We start from the raw sequence: 23,117 nt of genomic DNA on the forward strand, positions 1-23,117 counted from the left end.
AGCGAGCTGAATCTCATGCTCAATAAGTTAACTTCATGGTCAGCTTCAGCACTTTAGTTAGGAAGATGCATAAGGGCACACTTCTAAAAACACCACACTTAACTAGCTGAGAATGGAAACACATGTCTGTAATACCAGCCTTGGGAGGCTGAAGCAGGAGGATCGCCTTATTGTTTCAGGCCAGCCCCGGCTGTAAGAGTTAAGACCCTGGTTCAAAGACTAAAACAAATAGGGGAAACACACACACACAACAGAACTGAGAATCAAACTCAGCCCCAGCTGCATGGTGCTGAGTAAACCACTGGTCCTGAAAAGAGGCATCGCACGCCAGAGAACACACACCTGGAAACTCCAGCAAAGGATCCAGGGAAGTGGGGTCTGAGCAGAAGTCACACCTTCAGCCACCAAGTGATACCTCCTTGGATTGGGAAGATGCTTGAGTGGGACCAAGAATGGCAGGTTACCTTCCTTTTAGACAGAAAACTTCCACTTTGCCTGGAGACCCAGCCCAAATAACCATGTCCTCGGTGAGTCCTCCAAGAATGTCACCAAGGCTTCTGGGCTCACTCAGTGGTAGATCAGACTTCTGCTTCCACACATGCATGTAAACCCGTACACCCACATACACATTGGCACACACACCCCTACCTCTGTCCCCTCCATTAAAGCATGAACTAGGTCCTGAAGAGTAGGTAACCTGGGGTCTGACTCCTGCTCAGCACCCACCAGGGCTTGCTCCCTGCAGGGACCTGATCCATGCTGCCCAATCAGGGAGACAGGCTTTGGCTTCAGCACACAAATACTGCTAAGGTGAATATGCACAGATAAGGTGCCCAAGCACCACAAGTGTCCAAGGACCCTGACACCACACTCTGACAACAGCCCCACCCCTACCCCGTCCACCATCCCAGCAAGCCCTCTACATTCTGAGATTCTGGTTTCAGGACCTGAGCCTTACTCAACTGAAATGAAAACTATCTTTCTCTCTGTCTGCTTTTCAAAATGATAATTTGCCAAAACTCTTTTAAATTAAAAAAATAATTTTATTCATACTGCCAATGAAATTTCAGAAGTGGCATAAATACCAGCCATGATTACCAGGAATAAATATACCAGGAATAAAATACCAGAAATAGACAATTCAATTTGATAAGTAGGTGACTGTTAAGTACATAAGTTGTCATGACTTGATGGGCAGACAAAGAAAGGTCATTCACTACCATCCAACATTGCCTCACTGGACTCAAAGGACTTGCACACACCCACACAGCCCCATGCTCGGAACACAAGGTGCAGACACAAAGGAAACACAGATAGGCATAATCTTCCAGATGCCAGATCTTATGAGAAACGCAAGAGAGGATAGTGACTCCCCTGCGTGGTGCTGTGGCTAACGTGGACATAGGGAGCAACAGAACTATGGGGAGGGCCATCTAGATCAGACCAGGACCAAGAGCCTCGTCATGATTAAATAGGAGAGGACAGAGACACCAAAGAACCAGCCAGGCTGCCAGGACTGGTTAATACAAATACAAATACGCAAATTCTCAATGTTCCCTGGCTGCCCGGGACTGCAGCAGAGACTCAATCTTTCCATACTCCTGTGTTTAAACACATGCTGCCTCCGTAGGTTTACTGTGTTCAAAGCTTAGTACATTCATCACTTAGTACCAAGTGATATTCAGAAGGTAAGTATGGACAAACTCAGACTCAGACAAGCAGCCTCACCCTATCACTTAGGGATGACTCAAACCCAAAGCAGAAAAAGGACGTGAGCCTGACAGCCTCCGGAGGGCCTTCCATGTCACCCCCCCAGGAGTGACCCTCTTATCGCCACACTTGCAGCATGTCTGCCCAGTGCCCTCATGTTCTAGCCAAAATTAAAGAGACTTCTGCTGATTTTCTCCCACCTATGAAAATGCTGATTCTCAAGCCAGGCACAGTGACACACGCCTGTAATCCCAGCACTCTGGGAGGCAGAGGCAGGTGGATCTCTGTGAGTTCAAGGCCAGCCTGGTCTACAACGTGAGTCCAAGACAAGACAGCCAGGCTACACAGACAAACCATCTCCAAAAAAAAAAAAAAAAAAAAAAAAATCCTGATTCCCAGAGACTCAAACATCCCTGTGGGAACAGCAGTAAAAACTCTCCTGGAGATCACCTGGAGAACTCATGCTGGGTCCTGGGTTACCTCCCGCAACCCCAGTCCACTCAAAGTTTCAAACCCTGACTGACAAACTACCATGAGAGAACTGCTGAAAGGATTTCCGAGACAGGTGCGACGGCACATCTGTAAGTTGAGCACTCGGGAGGCAAACACAGGAAGATCACGAGTCTGGGGCCAGACTGGGCTGCATAACAAGGCCCTGTCCCATGAAACCATTAGCTGTTTTAAGCCACGGCTCAGATACAACAAATTCCCTTCTTAGGGTGACACAAATGCTTCATGAAGATGAGGGGCTGGGGGCACCTGCATTTAGCACCAGCGGGTCACACGGTGGTTCTGAGCGTTACACGGCACACCCATCCCAGGCAAGTGCCCAGACAGATGATTCATTTGACAAATGTGGGGCAAAGAAGTCTTTAAGGTGCCTCTAAGATCACCGCTGAGACTGAGAACTGCATCCTTCCTTCCAACAGTAGAGGCTGTTGGGTGGTAAGACACCTGAAGAAGATGAGAAGGGAGAATTGAGGGCCCAGATTTGTTTGTGACTGCGAATTTAACTACTTTATTAATTTGTTAACTAATGCTTCCTCATCAATTGCTTGAGCCTTCTCACACTGTTGTGGTCTTTCAGCTCTCAGCCACATAACTCTGCTAACACAAGAGCAGCCCCACCTTGTCAGGGACGTTTACCGGTGGGTCTTGTGAAAACAAGCATGAGGGATACCACAGGAGGGAGGGCAGCCTGAGGATACCGCAGTCTGAGGCATAGTGCCACTACCACCAGGCTCTCGAGCACCTGCAGCTGGTTTACCTCTCCGCTGGAATGAGGTATGGTTGCAGCCGCCTGGATGCATGCCTGTTGATGAGTCCATCATGCACGATGAAAAAGGATGGCTTCATGTCTGCTGTGGTCTAAGATGCACTTTAGTCTCCTTAGCGCAAAGGTTTTGCTATCGTGTAGATGGCCAACACACTACAAAAGCCAGCAAAGTGTCTCCACTCCCACTAAAGAGAAGGCTGGTAAAGGGTGAGCTGACACCAGCTTCCAATGTCCAAAAACGTTTCTCCAGAAAAGGAGAGTGTACTGGCCACCTGGCCTTGTGAAAATGAGATACAAGATACAAGGGGCCTATGGCCACCTGCAAACTCCCTGTGCAGGCCTCGTCCCCCACCACACTCTGCCAGGAAGGCTATGGAAGAGATTTCAAAGTGACCTGAGACAGCAGCTACTGACTTCAGGAGCACTGAAGGCCTCAGCTCCCTGGCAGGAGTAGCTAGTAGACGAGAGAGACTCAACACATCCCTCAGACAGGACACACTGCGGCTGAGGAACAGGTACATAAATGTCTTCTGAAAATACCCAGTGGAGTAAAACAATTGTTTTGAACCTCTTGGCAGGCTTAGGACATCAAATTTAAAACTGACTGCCTCAAAAAATACAAAACAAAGCAAACAACAAAAGGGAAAAAATGGTCTCAAACAGTGCGAAGGCAACATGCATGACACAAAGACAGCATTTCTGTTTCAGGGCTCGACTTCATGATAAAGGACAGCAAATCTTCATAAGCAGGTTTCCTCTGTGGCTGAATCTCCAGTCAGTTATAGCCAGCTCAGAGAGAGCCATCAGGCAAACTACCCATTAGCTGTCACTTTAGAATGACTTCAGAAAGCCAGCCCCAGAGCTCCACTGATATCTTTTCAACAACCTCTTAATCTTGTTTATAACACCTGTGTTAAGGCAACCTGACATCAATTCTGCTCACTTGTCTCAGACTGAAATTACTCAGAAACTCGAGGATTCCAGTAAACGTCCCAACACCGGAGGCATGCTGCCTCAAACTGCCTGAAAAGACAATCCGGCTGCCTCTTAAAACAAAGCCACATCATGAGTCTTGCTGGGCCTTAAATTTCACAAAAGAGAGAAGCACAAAGATCCCAGAACCGTGGAGTCTGAAGAACCCGGAAAATTCTCCCTACAGCTTTTTTACCCTGTGACCACTCACACTGCACAGCCACCACTGACTGCAGGCCTGCTCTGGGTCATAAATGGTCACCTTCTTTCCAGTCCCAAACACACTTCTGGAGATGTAACATTTCCTAGTACCAAGTGGAGGAAGCGGGGCTGCAGGAGACACCCCAGCAAGCTGCCCAAAGTCAAAGAGCCGGAAAATGGTGGCGACAAATTCAAATTCAAAATCAGGCCAGGCAGGCAAAGCCTGATGGCATCATGACACACCACGTGACAGAAACAGCCTGTCTCACCTGGTTTCTGTGTTCATTGCACATCTATTCCCGGGGCTCCCTACACTTAAAATGAGCTGACAGCCATGATTTAGGCATGTGCATCCTAGGCCTGTATGAAAGACAAAACGCCCAAGAAATTAATGTTAAATAGTCCACGAATAGAGGACAAGGGGAGAGAATGGGCTTTGGTGGCCAAGCTACCTGCATTTGCTGTCACTAGTGTGTGACCTTAGACAAATCACCACAAATCTTGGAAAAAAGCCTGCCTGCTATTGTGAGATGTAGAAAAGCCAAACCCAGAGAAAGTACATAACAAACATTAAACACACACACGTGTTTGTATATAATATATATGTATGTGTATATATACACACATATATGTACATATATATATATATATATACATAGATAGATAGATAGATATGAAGTGGATATTTTTGAGCCAGCCAACACAAAATAAAAACCAATCTCGTTGTTTTGTGCAGTCTCATTTTTTGCCTGTAAGGCTGGGTGCAGAGAAAACAGCAATTATGACCCACAGTGGACTTACAGTAAATCTCTGGCAAATAAATGAATCAATCGATCTTTTGCTTTAGGGTCAGAGGCAGCCCTAGTCTTTAAAAGAAATGCCAATCAACTCTCGGGTTACTAGAGAAACGGAATTGGGCTTTTGTGAAGACCATCTGCTGTTATTTAAGGCAAGTTTCCTATGAGCAAAGCCAAGATCAGTCACAAACACAGCTTAATCTACACTTCATCAAAAAAGAAGAAGCAAGGAGCTCAATGACGAAAGGCCTATCTAGCATATGTGAGGCCCTGGCTTCAATCCCCAGCACTATGTAAATAACTGAAATAAACATTTAAGAAAAAAACAAAGACTAGAGATATGATTCAGTGGGTAACAGAGGACCTGAGTTCAAATAGTCAGCACCCACATAAAAAGTCAGGTATGGCCATGTGTGTACTGTAGTACCAAGGTTGTGGGGGTCAGAGACCAGAGGATCACTGGGGTTTGCTGGCCACCTGCCAAGCTCCAGAATCAGTGGAAAACACTGAAGTAAGAGTAAGAGGAGTGACTGAACAGGATACCCAATGTCTTTCTCGGGCCTCTACACGGTCAAACACAGGTATATGGCCCTCCCCTATGGTATTTGATCTGTACTCCCTGCAGTGGGGAGACTGGGACAGGAGGACTATGAAAAGGCAGCTGGAGAGATGGTAAACCACAATATACGAGACACCCAATTCATTCACTAATTACGGACAGTGGTTTAGTTCACACACACACCCCTCATTCCATCCTTCCTTAGTCAAAGGTATTCACTGAGCTGTTACTCTATGGCAGGCTCTCATGTGGCCACAGGCCTTGAGGACCTCAAAGCAATGAGAAGAAGGGCATTTATTCATAACCAGGCAATTCCAACACAAAAATGATACCTGTGACAGAAGGCACAAGGCCAAGCAGTGGTACTGTGTCTCCCAGTCTACACAAGTCTCTGTGGTTTTCATTTTAAGCTGCCTTCATTCATGGAGTCTTCTTCTAGGAAGAAGATTCAACCTTCTACTCCCTGGGTATCTCATGCAGAAGCTCTGTGAGGTTCCCTTCCTCATCGCCTAGAGACGGAACGGCATATGCACATCAAATAAACTGGGAGCTTGGTTCTCAGTGAGCTTCCACATGGAAGTCACAGGCCTGTCTTGTTCTGGGATGGGTGACATCAGTGATCCTCTTTGAGCTCCCTGTCACCTGCTGCAACTTAAAAGCATCACCACTGTAAGCGACCCTCTTCCACCATAAACACAAAGACAGCCTGCCAAATGAAGGGCATGCTGCCACTGCTGCAGAGACAAGAGAGATACCTCAGGCCTGGCTGCACATCCCTCAGCCATGTCAGCCTGCCAGGCTCAGCTTCAACTCCTGAGAAAAGTCACATTCACCACACTCAGCCATCACGAAGTTCATGCGGGCAGAAGGGCCTCTGCTCCACACAAGGTGAAGCAAGAATAAAAATTGCTTTTTTAATTAAAATAAGGCTTCCTCAACCTTCTGCTGACAATCACAGCTACAACACAAAGCCCAGTGTTAGACATCGAACCAGCTCCATTCTGCTGGAAGGGTGGTTTGCAGCACTCAGGAGGGAGGGGAAAGTTACTAATTTAAACAAAATGTTTAATCTTCTAATTATGGGGCAGGCTCCAAGAGGATGGAAAGTGATTTGCAATCTTCATTATGGAATCCCCACGCGACCATGGCACAAGTCATGTCAGCCAGAGGCAGATGCCATCTCTCCTTTCCCTCTGAGCCTTCTGTGTCCTTGCCAGATCCGAGAGCATGGAAGAAATCTAGCAGGAGAAAAACGTAGGTGAAGCATGAACTGTGGCTCTCCAGTTCACTATGCTGGGTGAGGCAGAGACGCCCGTGAGAAGCTGGCAAGGAAACATCGCATGCTTTGTTCGCCAGGCATGCTGAGCAGCCCAAGGCCCTCTCTAACTCTGCCGCCTTGCAGAAGTGCCCGCCTAAGGTGGTGCTGGAGCAATTCTTTTCACTTCTCTCATCAGGACAGAGAAGCATGGAGAATCGGGGTGGCGCCCAGCATCAGCACCTCTGGTCAAAAGGACAGCTGTTCCTCTGAAGATAGGCTTATCCCCTGGCTCATTTGCGTTATCTTTGCCCATTCAGATCTCTGTGCTAACTCAGGGGGAAAAGTCCCTGCCAAGCAACTCTGACAAGTCTGATGACGGAATTCCCAGGAGAACGGTGGAGGCAGCAGAGGCAGGCAATTATTCCCTTTCGTTAAGGACAGGTCGCTTTTGAATTTTGAAAGCAAGAAGTAGCCACATGTGGACACTGTCCATTTACACAACTGGCAGAAACTGAAATGCCCCCACCCCCACAGCCAGCTGCAAAAGATGTGCTGGGAGTCCTAGGAACAGCCATGCCCCTAATTACCCACTGCAGCGTGAAAGGAGGCTTGGAGGGGATGGCAGCAGATCTGGGCAGATCAGCAGCGACATTTAATCAGCAGCCCCGGCCATCTGCAGCTGTTCTGCAGGAGCGTAGGGTTCACGGTTCCAAAGCTTCCTGCAAAGCACAGGTGCTGTGGGTCAGCTGTACGGCCCTGAGGCCTGCCAGGGCTGCTTTCTTCATTCTCTCAGGCCAAGGTTTTCAATAAAGGGCGTTCTGCCCACACCCTGTGCCAACCCTGGCACTAGGAGAGAGCTGCTTCTTGATTAGGCCACAACACAGATGAAATGTGTAGGAAACAACAGAGGCGGAAAAGCAATTATCCAAGGGAGAGCATGGCATCAGCTGTGGCCTTACAGAACAAAGGTGGATTCTGTGCCCTCTCAACAGCCATGCCGACCAGACTGCCCTCCACGGCCTCTCGTCCCAGCCGGACTGTGTCACTCCACAGCTTACGAGCCCTAATGACTTCCCACTATACTGAGAAGAAATCGCAGTGCTGGGCTTTTCCCTCCTCCAGGCTGACCTCACTCCTCATCTCACTCATCACGTTCTAACCAGCTAACTCAAAGAGACAAGTTTGCTCCCTCCTTAGGGCCTCTGGGCCGGTTGTCCCCTCAGCCAACATTGCTACTCACACACTTCTTCACATGGCCGGCTTCCTCATCACTGAGTTCTCAACTCAAATACCACCTCCTCAAGAGGCCCTCCAGAACCTTCTCAAGTAAATAACAACCACTGCTATGGTTACAACAGCCACGCTTTCTCTTCACAACACATCTGAATCATCTTCCGTACGTCTGCTTGCATACTCTAACGTACTTGTTCTTCTGGCTTATTATCTGCCTCACCTCCCTGGATGTAAGCACGGTACAGACAGAGGCTTTGACCAGAGTCTACTGTAATACTTTACATGTAGTTGGCATTTAATGAATGTGTAGAACGGTTAAAGAACAAAAGGTTCAATATGGACCACTAATCCACATAAAATTTACTAACCCCTGAAAATCTGGATAGGCTCACAGCCTGACTCTGAGCATATGCCATGGTGCCCTAGAAACAACAGTAAACAAGCCTTAGCAAATGACTAGGAAACAATAACAAAGGGAGACAGAGCCAAGATAGAGAACTTGTGGACTGCCCAAGAACTTCGGGGAAGCATGAAGGGCTTCCTGGGTGTGATTTACTCAAACCATCCTCACAGAAGGCTCAGGTGGGCTGGACAGAAAGACTGTGACCAAAATGTGGGTCTTGAAGGTCTAGACAGAGAATCTGAGGTGGCCCAGGACCATTCATACACAGTTCTTGGTGCTGGGAACCAGACAGCACACATGCAGACCAAGTCTAAAAAAGATAGCAATGTGTACACAGGAGTGCAAATGGAGAGCAGAAGGAGGGGGTGCCAGGAAGCCACAAGCGCAAGACAAGTGCAAACGGGCCAGGAGTAGGCATTCTTTGTCTCTGACGTCTGCTGCGATCTAGGTTTCATGGCCTTCTGGGTGTGTGAATCGGGAGGTAAATGCTGGCTAAAAGGAAACCGGGGCTGGAACAATGGCTCAGATGTTAAGAGCACTTACTGCTCCTTCTGAGGACCCGGGTTCAGTCCCCAGCAATCACATGGCAGCTCACAACTGTCTTCTAACTCCAGTTCTAGGGGATCTGATCCCCTCTTCCTACCTCCAGGGACACCAGGCACACATGTGATACACAGACAGACAAATACACAAAACACTGAAACACAATAAAATAAAATAAAATAAAATAATAAAAACTTTATAGAAAATACAACCACAACAGTCAGAGAGGTAAATGAATAACTCCCTGCCAGAAAGACAAGCATCCAGGGAAAGCCTTGTTGATCAGACATTCTCTAGTGCCCAAGATGTCAGTGTCAAGTCAAAGGAAAATGTCCTAAAGAAACAAAGACAGGTCATGAATGATTTCTAGAACCTTATAGATATAGGCCCCAATGTCTTGTAGAAGAGTTCTACCAAGGACAATAAACTTCATCCAACAACCAGCCTCCCATGACACCACTAAAAGAAAGAAGCCTCCCTCTGAGGATAGACAGAAATCTACCCAACAGCACCACTAAAGAATGATAGCAGACACCAAGAAGGAAAGTGAACAGCTGTGAAAAGTAGGCACAAGCCCTCCACCCCGCTCCACGCCACCCTGCAGCAATCAAAGCCCTCCATGGGTCAGGAGAAAACCTGTACACAGTTAACATGCACTCCTAATGACGGCCCTGAGTGCACAGTGCAGCCTACTGGAAAAGATGAAATCTATATGCTTGTGTATGTTTAGGAAGATCTGCATTAAAATGATGGACGAGCACAGGAGGCAAGATCATGGTCACAGTTCTGCTCTGAACCCCATCATGTCAGCCACCTGGGCCTCAGCCTCCCCATGTGTAAGAGGAGACAGGTGTGATAGAGAACCTCAGGCTCCTCCTCCCTCAGCACTCCCATCTCACTTACAGACTTCAGAAACCTGGAAAATCTGTTTATGAAGAACCGCAGCACACTCTCCGAAGACAGCGGGCAAGTGGGAGTCGGTACAATTCAATACAAGCTGCTCCACCTTCTAAACCTCATTACAGGTTTCTCTCAACAGCCACCCCCAACTGATCAATAGTAATGTCATTTCTCGACCTCTTTTATCGCTGAGCTTCGGTGTTCTGCTGGATCTTTGGTAGGTCTATCTTCCCCTGACCAACAGCTGCACCCCTGTTTCAGCTAACTAAGCCATTACATGACAGCAAAATGCTCAAAAGTTTCTCTGATCATTAATCTGAGATTCCAGTGAAGCACCGTTTGCAGAGAGACTGTGAAACACAGCCTGGTAAACCCAGAGCTGCAAAGAAAACAGCCTTCCAACGGTACATACCATTGTGCTGATACGCAGGGTTGGTGAGTTTAAGTGGGAAGACCTCTAATGGCCTGTCAGTTCTGGGCATTAGCACAATAAGCATGTGAATGACGTCTAGCAACTTGTAATCATTCACACCTGCTTTTGGAATGACAGACATTTTGCTCGGTTTCAGATTCTTCGTGGATCAGTTAGGGACGCTGTACGCTGCAAGGCTAAAGAGAAGTCCAAGGGCTGAAGCAGGAAGGCTACTTCACAAGGAAAAGGCTTCCACAGGGCTAATATTTTGCTGGGTATGCTAGTAACATGTAATCCTAGCATGTGGGAGGCTGATGCAGGAGGATTGTGAATTCCCAGCCAACGTGAGCTACATATCTAGACTCTGTCTAAAACACACACACACACACACAAATAAATAAATAAATAAATAAATAAATAAATAAATAAAACCAAGGGGTTTGAGTGATTGGTTAACTGTAAAGTATTTGCTATAATCACAAGGCTGGGGGGTGGACATGGGTAGATCCCTGGAGCTCACTGGTCAGCCAATCTGGCCAAACTGGCAAGCTTCAGGCTGAGATCTTGTCTAAAAAATGATGGAGAGGGACTGAAGAAGACACCCAACATTGACTCATATAGTCCCCCAATAGACACAGACAGATAAGACATACACACACACACACACACACACACACACACACACACACAGAGGGCGGGGGGAGAGAGGCACAAACACCTGCATTCATACACACACCAAAAAAAAGGGGGGGAGGGGAATCTCCCTAGCTCATTTACTAAACTCCACAACAAGGATAACCCAGTGCCAATTTGTCAGCCTGCAATAAAACTGAGATCCTAAGGTTTACAACTTCAGAGCAGTTACTCTGGAACTCTCTGGAAAAGAAAATGGCTCTGAGCTGGGCAGTGGTGGTGCATACCTTTAATCCCAGCAGCGCAGGTGGACCTTTGAGTTTGAGGCCAGCCTGGTTTATAGAGCAAGTTCCAGGGCAGCCAAGGCAACACAGAGAAACCCTGTCTCAAAAAACCAAAACCAAAGAAGAAAAGAAAATGGCTCAGAACAAATCAGGTTAAAAGACCTGATTCAGAAGGTAAAAGGCGGCTCTGAATCCAGGCTCCATCTCCTAACTCCAGTCTCTCTCCAGCTACACAAGACTCAGATGAAAACCACCCACTTCCCTCAGGATGACTTGGGGGAAAAGACAAAGGAAGGTGTGATTTGTAAATGAGATTCCTAGTACGTGCTAAGCAGAAGCTGTGATTTCTCAGTGCCTTGAAGGAGACCTGGGGAACAAATGGCTGTGTTGGAGGGATAATTCTTGCTATCGGTGACTGCTAACTGTGGTAGAGTAGGGCCTACTGAGAATATGCTACGCTGTGGAAGTGTGGGTGACAAACTGTTCTCATTTCGCTTTATTCAATTCTAAACCTTAATCTCCAAGGAACCAAAGATCTTGGGAACACTGAGACAACTTTAGAAAATTCAAGACAAGCTTGTTTCCCCGCAGCATGTTTGTTTGGAATATCAATAATAAAAATCAACAGTTACCATTTACTGGAAACTATACCACCTACACTGCTTCATTCAATCCTGAATTTTTTTTAAAAAATATATAGATGAGAGCCAGGCGTAGTGGCACATGCCTTTAATCCCAGCGCTCAGGGAGCAGCGGCGGGGAACCTGTGAGTTCCAGGCCAGCCCGGTCTACACAGAAAGTTCCAAGCCAGTCAAGGTTATATGGTGAGGCCTTGGTTTTTGTTTGTTATTTTGTTTTGTTTTCTTAAGATGGTAACGGTACCAGGAGAATATTTCTAAAACTGGTGAGCAAGAGATAGACGTTGTTAGATGATCTCCATTTGAAAGATAAAAACCAAGGCTTAAAGAGGTTAATTAACTGGCCCAAGGTCACACAGCTAGCACTCAGCAGGACTGGGGTTCAAATGCGGGCCATTTGACCCACAGTTGGGATTCATCTGCCATGCTAAACATTAAAGCTATTTCACAGGCTTCCAACTCTTTCCTCCCACAGTGCTGACAAGCTATTTTGAACCATCACATCCTCTGATGCAATCATTTTTATATAGAAAAACTTCTCTATTGTGTTCAACCTTACACACTCAATCCAACTAAAACAGCGACACCTACCGAGAGTACAGAAACATACTGTGCTCCCCAATTTCACCCCCAGCATAAAGGAGGTTGTTCAATATGACGTACCCCAACCGGTCTTTCTGAAGTAGGAAGCCTGGGTCTACCTCTGTATGACCTCTATACCTGGAGAAGAGCATTCTTTGCCAGCAAACAAAGACGCCTTCATCCACCACAACAGCATCATGTGATCAAGAAAAGGCCACCTGGGAAGCCACGGTAGGGCACAGCCCTGCAAGGCTACAGCTAGGAGGTGTTCGCTGAAACAGCAAGGATAGAATGAAGGCTCTTGAAGACACAGCCCTTCTCCTCTGGGAAGCCTCCATCCCGTGGGTGGACCTGTTTGGTTCAGGATGCCACCAGACCTGGCTGAAACCTGTGTAACAGCATTGGCACCAGGGCACTGCTGGGATCTCAAACTGTTGGAGCTCCGTTAAGATGCAAGCTCCTCAGCCTGAATTGTGACGGGGTGTCTTCCTACCCAGACTGTGCATCAGTCTCTCCCATGTGCTTCTGCCTTCCCGGCCCCTGAAAGGAGCTGGCTCACAAGCTCGCATGGTCCAGGGGAAAAGAATCTTTCATCTCCAAGCCCTTTCATGTTTGAGAAAGAGCCCCAAGGCTTCTTTCAAGTCAGCGGAGGAGCTGACAGCCCTGACTAAAATGCAAAGTTGGGCACAGGAGGGCGGAGGAGGAAAGAAAGAATCGTGTGATAGCCGAACATCTGGCCAGAAGCTCAGTAGACACAAGAAATGTCAATCAGGGCTCCTGGGTTAACAGGTAACTACATAAAGGAGCTGAGGGGGAAGAATGGATGAGTTCCTCTGAAAGGACAAGAATGGGGTTACAGTCATGCTCCAGTTAAAAGTAAGAGCAGTGAGACCTAAGAAATCGCTGACAGGAGAGGGCATAGGAGTCTTCGACAATGTGGGCTTTTAAAATCAGTACTCTTCAAACTCTGACACAGAAACTAAGGAACCATGACAGTCAAATGAACTGCAGGAGCCTTCACAGAACACTGGACTAAAAAATGGAACATTAATGAGACAGCTGCCAGCACCTAAATTAAGTCTGACGTTCAGTTACTTGCACACTTGCACACACACACACACACTTTTTTTTTAAGAGTTAAATTAAGGGCTAGACAGATGAGTCCTTGATTAAGAACACTGCTGCTCTTCCAGAAGATCTAAGTCTAATTCCTAGCACCCACATGGAAGCTCACATCGGTCTGTAATTCTAAACCCAGGGAATCTGATGCCCTCTTCTGGCCTCTGGGGGCACTGGACCCATAGGATGCACAGACAAATATGCAGGCAAAATTGCCATACACAAAAAGTAAATTAATTAATCAAGTAAAACTTTTAAGAGCACACACCTTTAATCCCAGGAGTCAGAGACAAGAGGACCTCTGAGTTGGAGGCCAGCCTAGTCTACAAAGCGAGTCCCATGACAGCCAGGGCTACACAGAGAAACCCTATCTCAAAAAAAAAAAAAAAATTAAGAAAAACTGTTCAGAAGTATACTTCAATATATTTATTTTTATTTATAATAAAATATATTGTATATGTATATAAATATAAATAATAAATATATGCCAAAGGTGAAAACAAGGGCACATGCCAGTCAGCAAACATGGTAGCAGCGAATCAGCTTCCAGGAGGAGGACACGCCGCGGTGCACTTAAAGGCAGTGCTGGTCGTTCCATCCAGGATGCTTAGTTTGCACTGACAAGTTGACTAGTCCCCATGGAGGGGCTGGAGACATGGCTCAGAACTTAAGAGCATTTGCTGCTCTTCCAGAGGACCAAGATTCAGTTTCAGCACCCACTTGGCGGTTCACAACCATTTGTAACGCCAGGTTCCAGGCAATGCAATGTCCTCTTCTGGTCTCTGAAGCCACAAAACATGCACATGGTACACATACATACATACAAGCAAAACACTCATACATATGAAAAAACAAATAAATCTTTAGAACCAACATGGAAACACGCCTTCAAATGTGTCCATCGTACACATACATACATACAAGCAAAACACTCATACATATGAAAAAACAAATAAATCTTTAGAACCAACATGGAAACACGCCTTCAAATGTGTCCATGAGAGAGTTTCCCAAAACAACCCAGGAGAGAAGACCCCACCCTGAATATAAGCATTTCCAGCCCAAGGACTGGGCTCCAGAACTGAGTGAAAAAAAAAAAAATTCCAGCCAAGCACCAGCATTCATCTCCCTGCTTCCTGACTGTGGGCAGAATGGGACCTGCCACCTCACATTCCTGCTGCCTGCCTTCTCCACCACAGTGGAATGATAAAGATTTGAATGAGGTATGTCCCCTACAGGCTCACAGATATGAACACTTGGTCCCCAGCTGGCACTGCTATTTGGGAAGGTCATGAAACCTTTAGGCGCAGGACCTTGCTGGAGGAAGTACATCACTGAGGACGGGAACTGAGGGTTCATAGCATGGCCTCACTTCCTGTTCAATCTCCCTGATTCCTTACATGCCTACGTGCACATGAAATGTGATTTCTCTGCTTCCTAGCTGCCAGGCAGCCTCATGCTCCTGCTCTCATCCCTTCCCCTCCATGAAGGACGCTGTCTCTCTGGAACTGTGAGCCAAAACAAACCCTTCATTTCCTACATCGCAACAGAAAAGTAACTATTACAGACTGTATTCCCTAAAACTGTGAGCCAAAACAAAGGTTCCCATCCTTTAGTTGCTTCCTGCCAAGTAACTGGTCTCAGCAATAGAAAACTAATAAACATCCCATTCCCAAACAACCACTACTTGACACGGAGGACGGGTACGACAGGCTGCTGGATGCCAGCTCCCTCCCCTGAATTTACAGGAGCACAGGAGCACCCTGCATGGTCTGTGAGAAGAATGAGCTAGGAGAAAGACAGATGAGGAAGCTGTGGTGGGGAGAAATGAACTTAAGGGAGGGGGAAAAAAACATCAAGAGATGAAATAAATGGGAACATCAATGAAACTAGCTCTCTGCCTGTTATTTATAGCCAGCTTGCTAACAAAATCCACTTGGAAAAGGACAAAGCTGTCACGCAAAAGGTAGCCTCTTTCAGTGTAATCAGAATAATTTCTCAGGGCTAGAACATGACACGAGACTGCCACAGAAATGAAGGATGCATTGTGAACACAAGTGTTCAGGCTTTCAATAATGTATCTTACACGTACAAGAACAACAACAAAAATGAAAAACACCTGTAAAGGCTCAATTACAAACTCCATCTTACAAGAGAAAAAGCAGGTAGCAAGAAGTACAAATGATAAGCATGAACAAGAAAAATATACTCACTCAAATAACTTTGAACTAGCATTTTATGTGTCTACTAGATAAATGGCGGAAATGTAAATCATGACAAGTAGTACCATCAAGACTGCAGTAAACTGGAGCACACATGCTAAATGAGGGTGTGCCTCCACACACGCGATCAAGAATGCACCTTACACCGGATAGGTGAGACAGGACCCAGCTTCCCCAATTCCCTGAACACCCATCAGACAAGTTTGCTCATACAGTTGGCAACTGACTCTTCCCAGCTTCCTCTGTCACCCATAGAACTTCTCCCTCACAGCTGGGATCCACGCCCTCCAATCCAGCTCCTCCCTGAGCTTATCCGCCTATTGCTGGCACTGTGCTCCCGGGACCCTTACACAGTGAGGTATTTAAATGCCGGCCTCACTCCTCACATCATGAACTCTTCAAGGCCCAGGATGAGGTCTCAATGGTCCTAGCACATGCAACCTCAGGACCTAGCACAAAGTAATTATGAGTGAGGAGGAGGAAATGTGGGTGGAGGGAAATGCCACAAGAACAAAGACGCTCCACGCAATATTAACTCCCAGAACAACAACCTAAATACTACCTAAATATCCAGCTGCAGGGAAATAAGTTAGGAGAAAATGGTCTATTACTCAAACAAAACAGGCCACATATGTTAGAGAGCAACATGAAAGCTTTGTAGAAAAAAATATGTGCTTAATTAATCGAAAAACAGAACACAAAACAGTACATATACAATAGTCACAGCCATGCAAAATATATAAGACTGTGGAAACAAAAAATAGTCATTGGATTAGGGTAATGGTTTTTCTCTCCTAAAACTCTTTCCCACTACCTTTGACAGTTTATTATCATTAAAATTTATTCCAAAAGTAAGAAATGGGAGAGGAGCGAAATACACCTTACTAGAAACCCCTCCAACCCAAGAAAATGCTGATATTACCACATATGACAGGAGGAGTGGGTGTCTGCAATACCATCCAAGCCAAGGGTCCCTGACCCCAATCTGCCTCAGAGAGAATTGCTCTGGTGGTGCAAAGGCAGCCATTCCCACCAAGCCAATATGAACTAAATGTGAATTCTTTATTGCAAACTTCAGAGGTAAGAACTTTTTTTCCAGACATCTGTGGGATGAGTATTAATGAGAGCGCCCTGGAGTTCAGACCTGCGCCTATGCAGCAGAAACTTCTCAGCCAAGCGAACTGCTGGGTACACTTCTTGATGAGATGTCTAAGCCTGAAGGCATCAAAAAAGTACATTTCCATATTGGGAACATAACTGGTTTCCTCCGTAAGACTTTTTCCACCACCTCCTGTCCACACTGTAATTCTCCTGTCTCCTCAAATGAATTGTTAACATCTGTCAAGGATATAAGGCATACACTGAGGCACTCTCCTGCCTATTACTAGAAGAACCAATCTCAGCAGAAAATTGCAATCTTCCCACTGACTTGTCCCAAAAATGAAATTTAATAAGCATGCAAAAAGTGTTAAAGTTTTAATAAACATTTCTTATCACTGTATGATACTTTTTCTGGCTTACCTTAGACCCTGAGTTTTAAGAATAAAAAGAACCAAAAGTTGCACAACTTGACCTCCTTTTTACAACTGACAAGAAAAATGGGATGTGCAGAGAGGGAAAGTGACTTGTCCTGAGTCCCCCACATAAGTGCTGATAAAGACTGGATCAAAATCCAAATCTCCCAGGTTTCCAGCCCCAACTCCTACTACATCAGGCTATTTCTGCTACTCAACTCTCTGGAGCCCTTGGCCTAAATAATTAGTATCGAAGAATTTTAAAGCTACTAGGGACCTCAGAAAGAGTCATACCTAATCCCCTCATTAGGCATATAAGGAAACTGAGGCCCAGAGAGATTAAGTGGTTTGCTCTTGATTCTGAGTAGCAGAAAAAAAGTATAGCTTAAGCTGAAAACTCTGCAAACCAATGCCCACAAGAAGCAAGCACTGTCTGACCCAGAAAAGCTTAAAAGGAACACAGGGGATCGCAGACCAGGGTGCCTTCATGTCCAGCCCCTGGCTACAGCTTCATCTTCACCTGGGATCTGGCTAGAAATGTAAAACTTCAAGTCTCAGGACACTGAGTCAAACTCTTGAGTTGGCTATCCCAGTCAGACAACTTCCGCTCCCAAGCAGAGAGCTTCGGGGCTCAGGTGAAGGCCATTTTGCCAATGTTGACTATGAGCAACAGTGCTTATGATTTATGCTTTCTTCTACATATGCACAAGCCACCAACTGAAAGGTTTTTTTAAACCTAAAACAACAGAAAGCATGCTTGGGCATTCAACGCTGCTTACCGGCTCTTCAGTTTCTCTTTCCATGAAGTAGTCATGCCATCTACCTTTGGAGGATATGTGGAGAATTATACCTGACACCATATCTGCAACCACTTTAGTTCTGCCTCGGTACACAGCAGTCAGACTGACCAGCACAGCAGCTGGAACTCCAGCTATGGAACACAACTACCTGAGGACTCAATGGCTAGGTACCTTCAGTTAGGTCTAAGTTTCCTCCTCTGTAAAATTGGAATTAAATCAGTTCCTCATGCTGGGTGTGGTTATGCAAGCCTTTAATCACAGCACTCTGGAAGCAAAGGAAAGCACCAGGCAGATCTTTGTGAGTTTGAGGCTAGCCTGGTCTACAGGCCAGCCAAGGCTACATAGGGAGACCCTATGGGGCGGGGGGGGGGGGGGGGGGGAGTTCCTCCTGAGCTAGAAGCTGAGACAGGAGAGTCAGAAATTCAAGGTCATCCTAGGCTACAAAGTGAGTTTGAGGACAGCCTGTTCTGCATAAGATCCTGACAGAGAGAGAGAGAGAGAGAGAGAGTGAGAGAGAGAGAAAAGAAAAGGAAAAAAAGAAAAGAAAAGAAAGGAAAAGAAAGAAAAGAAAAGAAAAGAAAAGAAAAGAAAAGAAAAGAAAAGAAAAGAAAGTGGGAGAGAGGGAGGGAGAGAAGGAGGGAAAGTTCCTCCCGGGGCTATTATGTGGATGGATTTACTGAAGATACAGGTAAATAATTATTTCATGTTAGAATATCTCTGTCTTCAAAGCACTTTCACTTCCATAGGCTCTTCTGGTCCTCAGGAGTTCCCACAGGAGAATGGGCATGTTTGAGTGATTAAATTAGACTCCATACACCACCATCTTTTCAGACAGGAATGGACCCTGTTGAAAGGAGCAGAGCTGCAAAGACCAAGATTCTGGAGGTAGGTCAGTCACTGCCTTGGCCTGAAACTTCAGCAATATCTGTCTATCAGGTCTTGAGTTCTTGTTCAAGCTGAAAACAAGTGGGTTTTTTCTCTCAAAAAGCAAAGGCTTTCTCCTGCCCCATAAGGAAGTCCTACAAGGAATGCCTGTCATCTGCCTACATCTCCAGCTTCATCTTCTTCTGGTGTCCTGCTTACTCACCAAGTTCTGGCTACATGGCTCTTCTCTCTTCATCTAAAGGTCCTGGAGCCTGTGTTCATAGCTGTTGCTCCTGTCTTCACCATTCTGCCCTAGCTTAGGCCTGGCTCCTTCTCAACCTTCACAGCACTAATGCTGGCTTGTCAGATACCTTTGCACCCACTCAGTCTATAGAGGCCCTGAAGGGGATTATTTACAGCAGTACTGTTCAAGAGAAATATAATGAAAATCACAAACAAACTTTACATGTAAGTTTAAACTTTGAAGTAGGTACAAAATTTAAGTATGATAATCTATTTTTCTTAATCCAATATATCAAATGTAATCTACATAAAAATTAAGATATTTCATTTTTCTTCTTCCACAATAAAGCGCTGAAATGCAGTGCATACTCTACACACACAAAAGAGCTCAATGCTGATGGGCCATACTTTCAGTGTCCAACAGTCATGTGCCTAGCAGCCCCCAAACACGCTCACATTTTCATAACAGATTCTGCTACACTCCCTTCACAACACTTCCAGCAAGCTAAATTTCTTCTTTACTTCCTCAATTATTCTTTGGTGACTCTCCCACCATATTTGCCTTTCATACAAAAGCAAAAGCCTTGTCTCATTTATTCCACATTATATGCTCAGCGAACCCAGTACTGTGCATACAGTAGATGCTCAATAAATACCTGTAACCAAGGAATGGACCTCTTCTGGCAGTTCTGCTCCAGATCTGAACCAATGGACTGGACTAGCCGGCCCATTACTCCCTAACAACCTCCCCACTACCTTTCATGTCCCATCATCAATTACACTGTCTTAAAGAAAAAACTACTATGGTCCACATCCATTGCTTACAAATTCTTTCTCATTAAGACTGGAGTCTTCTAGTCTTTTACATATTGGCTAAGGAGGATAACTGCCAATATTATTATTTGTGGACTGTTCGGCTCTGCAACAAACGTTGGTCTAATACTGTTTTTGTGTGTTTGTGGTTTTTCAGACAGGGTTTCTCTGTGTAGCCCTGGCTGTCCTAGAACTCACTCTGTAGACAGGATGGCCTAGGAGAGATCTGCCTGCCCCTGCCTCCTGAGTGCTACGATTAAAGGCATGTACCACAACTGCCTGGCCCACTGTAAATTTCTTAACAGCTTCACAATAGACCAAGAGGTATTTTGAGGTTACAGCAACCAGTCAGTAAGAAAAAAGAAATTGCAAGCAACCTGGAGCTCCAAATCCAAGCCACATATATTTGGGGAGAGGGAGGAAGCGGAGGAGTGTCTCACTATGTAACCCTGGCTGGCTTGTAGTCCTGGAAGAGCCTGGAACTCACAGTGATCCACTTGCTTCTGCCTCCCAACTTTCAGGAACTGAGATTAAAGGCATACATCACCAGCGGCTCAGGTTCACAGCTTGTCATTGCCTGCTCCTCACTGCAGAGCTATCGCTAACAGCCACACTTTTAAAAGCCCACACAAATGGGTGAGGTTGGCTTAAATTGTATTTTATTTCACCCATTACCCAAAATTCAATCAATATGATCAATGACCAAGTCTCATGTAATCAATATGAAAATACTACCTTTATTATACTGAGTCTTTAAAAATCCAGTGTGATTTACAATCACAGTACTTCCTAACTCTGATTAATTACAGTTCACGGGTCCCAACACTATTGCATCTAGCGAATATGAGGCTGGACAGAAAGAGCCTCGTTAGGCAGTCAAAAGAGGGCAGAAACTGCGATGGGAGCCTGGACACTTGAGCTTTACCTAGCTTCTAATTGCTGAGTGACTTCAGGCAAGTCCTTTTCTTCTCTCTGGGCCAACCAGAACCAGAGCAGGGAGGTCAAGAAGTGTCTTACCGATCACCCCATGCCCCTCCATTTCCCAAACATCTCAACGATTTCGCGGAAAATGGGCACAGGTTTCTGCACTCTCAAATGACCTTTCACATATATCCATCTTATAGATTTAAAAAAAAGAAAGGAAAGAAAAACTGAGGCTCGGCGACGGAGGAAAGATTTATCCAAAGCTACCCCAACAGAACCTGAGGCTCGACAGCGAAGAAAAACCAACTGCCTCAAGCCCTATGAACTGGCAGATCAAAGAGGAGCTGAAGGGAATCAGGCCGCCGGGTGGGAAAAAGGAGATCGAAGGGCTCAGAACCGGAGAAGGAAAGACCCCAAAGGGTCCACGAGGGCTGCGAGGAGTGAAGAGCAATGACAGGATGCAACCCCGGGTGGCATGAAAAGTGAGGGCCAGGGACCGAGAGGAGGCGAGATGATGGGACTCTGATCCTGAGACCCCGGCGGGAACGAGGGGTCCTCCGGCCCTACCAACTTCACCTACCTGGTAGCTTAAAAGTTCGCCCACGTCCATGGATCCAGACCCAATCAGCACAGGGAACCCTGGTTGCCTCCGCTCACTCCCGAACCACCGGCCGCTGAGGCTTTTCCTGCCACACTGCCGTAAAGCGCCAGGCCTCAGAACCAATAGAGTAAAAGAGCGCGTAGCCTGTGTTCCAGCCACACTGCTGTAAAAGGAAGTGATGTCGTAAAGCGCACTGCGTTTTGACCACACCGCTTCCGCCTGGATTCTGAATGGGGCGGGAAAGGGGGCGGATACTTAGGGGAAGGAACCGAAAACTGTGGCAGTGTTATAGCAGAATGCTGTGTTATAGAGCATGCTTCGTGCATGCTCTTACACGCCTTCCAGCGAGCCGCACCTTTGTCCTCATTTCATCCTCATTTTACAGATTAAAAAAAACAGGTTTGGCTGGGCGGTGGCGGCGCACGCCTTTAATCCCAGCACTCGGGAGGCAGAGGCAGAGGCAGGCAGATCTCTGAATTCGAGGGTAGCCTGGTTTACAGCGCGTGTTCCAGGACAGCCAGAGCTACACAGAAAAACCCTGTCTCAAAAAAAAAAAAAAAAAAAAAAAAAAAAAAAAAAAAAGGGAGAGAAAGAGAGAGAGAGAAACTGAGGTTTGGAATGCCATGGCCCATATAATAGTCACTTGTGACTACTGGGCTAGTCCTAAATGAGATGTTAAGTGCAAACCAAATGCACACTGAATTCTTAAAACTTGCACTAGTTACCTTTTTTTTTTTTTTAACTTATTGAGCCAACGGAGATATATTATGAAATGAGTTTGACTTTCTTCTTAATTAAGTGTACTTAGTAGATAGACTAAAATTGCATATGTGTCTTTCATTTTGGGTTCCCATTATGCTTCCACTGGACAGTGCTGGCTCACGAAATAGCGCGGCCATAGATTATTGTTGGCTAAGAAACTTTTAATATCATGTTTTTCCTCTGAGCTACTGTGGCAATTGGATGCCCTCCTGTTTACCCAAGTAGTATTAAAAGGTCTGGGGGTCTGGAGAGATGGCTCAGCTCTTAGGAGCATTTACTGCTCTCCAGACAACCCTAGTACCCTAGTTTAGTTCCCAGCACCCATATTGGACAGTTCACAATTGCCTGTAACTCCAGTTCTTGAGGTTCTGATGCCCACTTCCAGCCTCCATGGGCATCCAGAAGCACACATGCATGTATGCACACATAACACATTCTTTTAAAAAGAGGTTTCTGGGGAAGCAATTTGCCCATTGTTGAAAGAGTCAAGGAGTTCATCCTCGGGGATTACATGAGACTCCATCCAGAAACCCCATTCAGCTACCTCCAACCATACAGAAATTGCTGTTCTTCAACCTGCCACATCCTCTCCTCATTATTCTCTCTGCTAGCACCTCCTCTGCTGCTCACAGATCTCCACTTTTCATTGTGTACTTGATGGTTGACATTTTATTTATTGACAACCTCATTAACTGGACTGCAGACTCTCAAGTTGGGCTTGAACATGTCATCTTCACTTTTGTATCCTTAAAGCCCAGAACAGTGGGTGGTAGAAATGTTTCACAATGGGCTTTGTACGCCTGGGCTAAGGAGAATGGGTCTTATGCTGTCTACTTTGGGACGTTGTTGAGATG

The 23,117-nt window shown here is 46.0% G+C and overlaps 1 protein-coding gene across 1 annotated transcript in view; it reads right to left on the bottom strand.

The window, feature by feature from the left end:
- Ctnnbl1 (catenin beta like 1) overlaps positions 1 to 21,637 on the bottom strand; it is a 155,535-nt gene extending 133,898 nt beyond the window's left edge. Inside the window, exon 1 of the mRNA XM_060382923.1 lies at positions 21,481 to 21,637. Within this exon, the coding sequence (XP_060238906.1) occupies positions 21,481 to 21,510 (30 nt within the window). The 5' untranslated portion in view covers positions 21,511 to 21,637. The remainder of the gene's footprint in view (positions 1 to 21,480) is intronic.
- Between the last annotated feature and the right edge of the window lie 1,480 nt (positions 21,638 to 23,117).

This window comes from Meriones unguiculatus, chromosome 4 (assembly GCF_030254825.1).
Source record: "Meriones unguiculatus strain TT.TT164.6M chromosome 4, Bangor_MerUng_6.1, whole genome shotgun sequence".
NCBI classification, from domain to species: Eukaryota; Metazoa; Chordata; class Mammalia; order Rodentia; family Muridae; genus Meriones; species Meriones unguiculatus.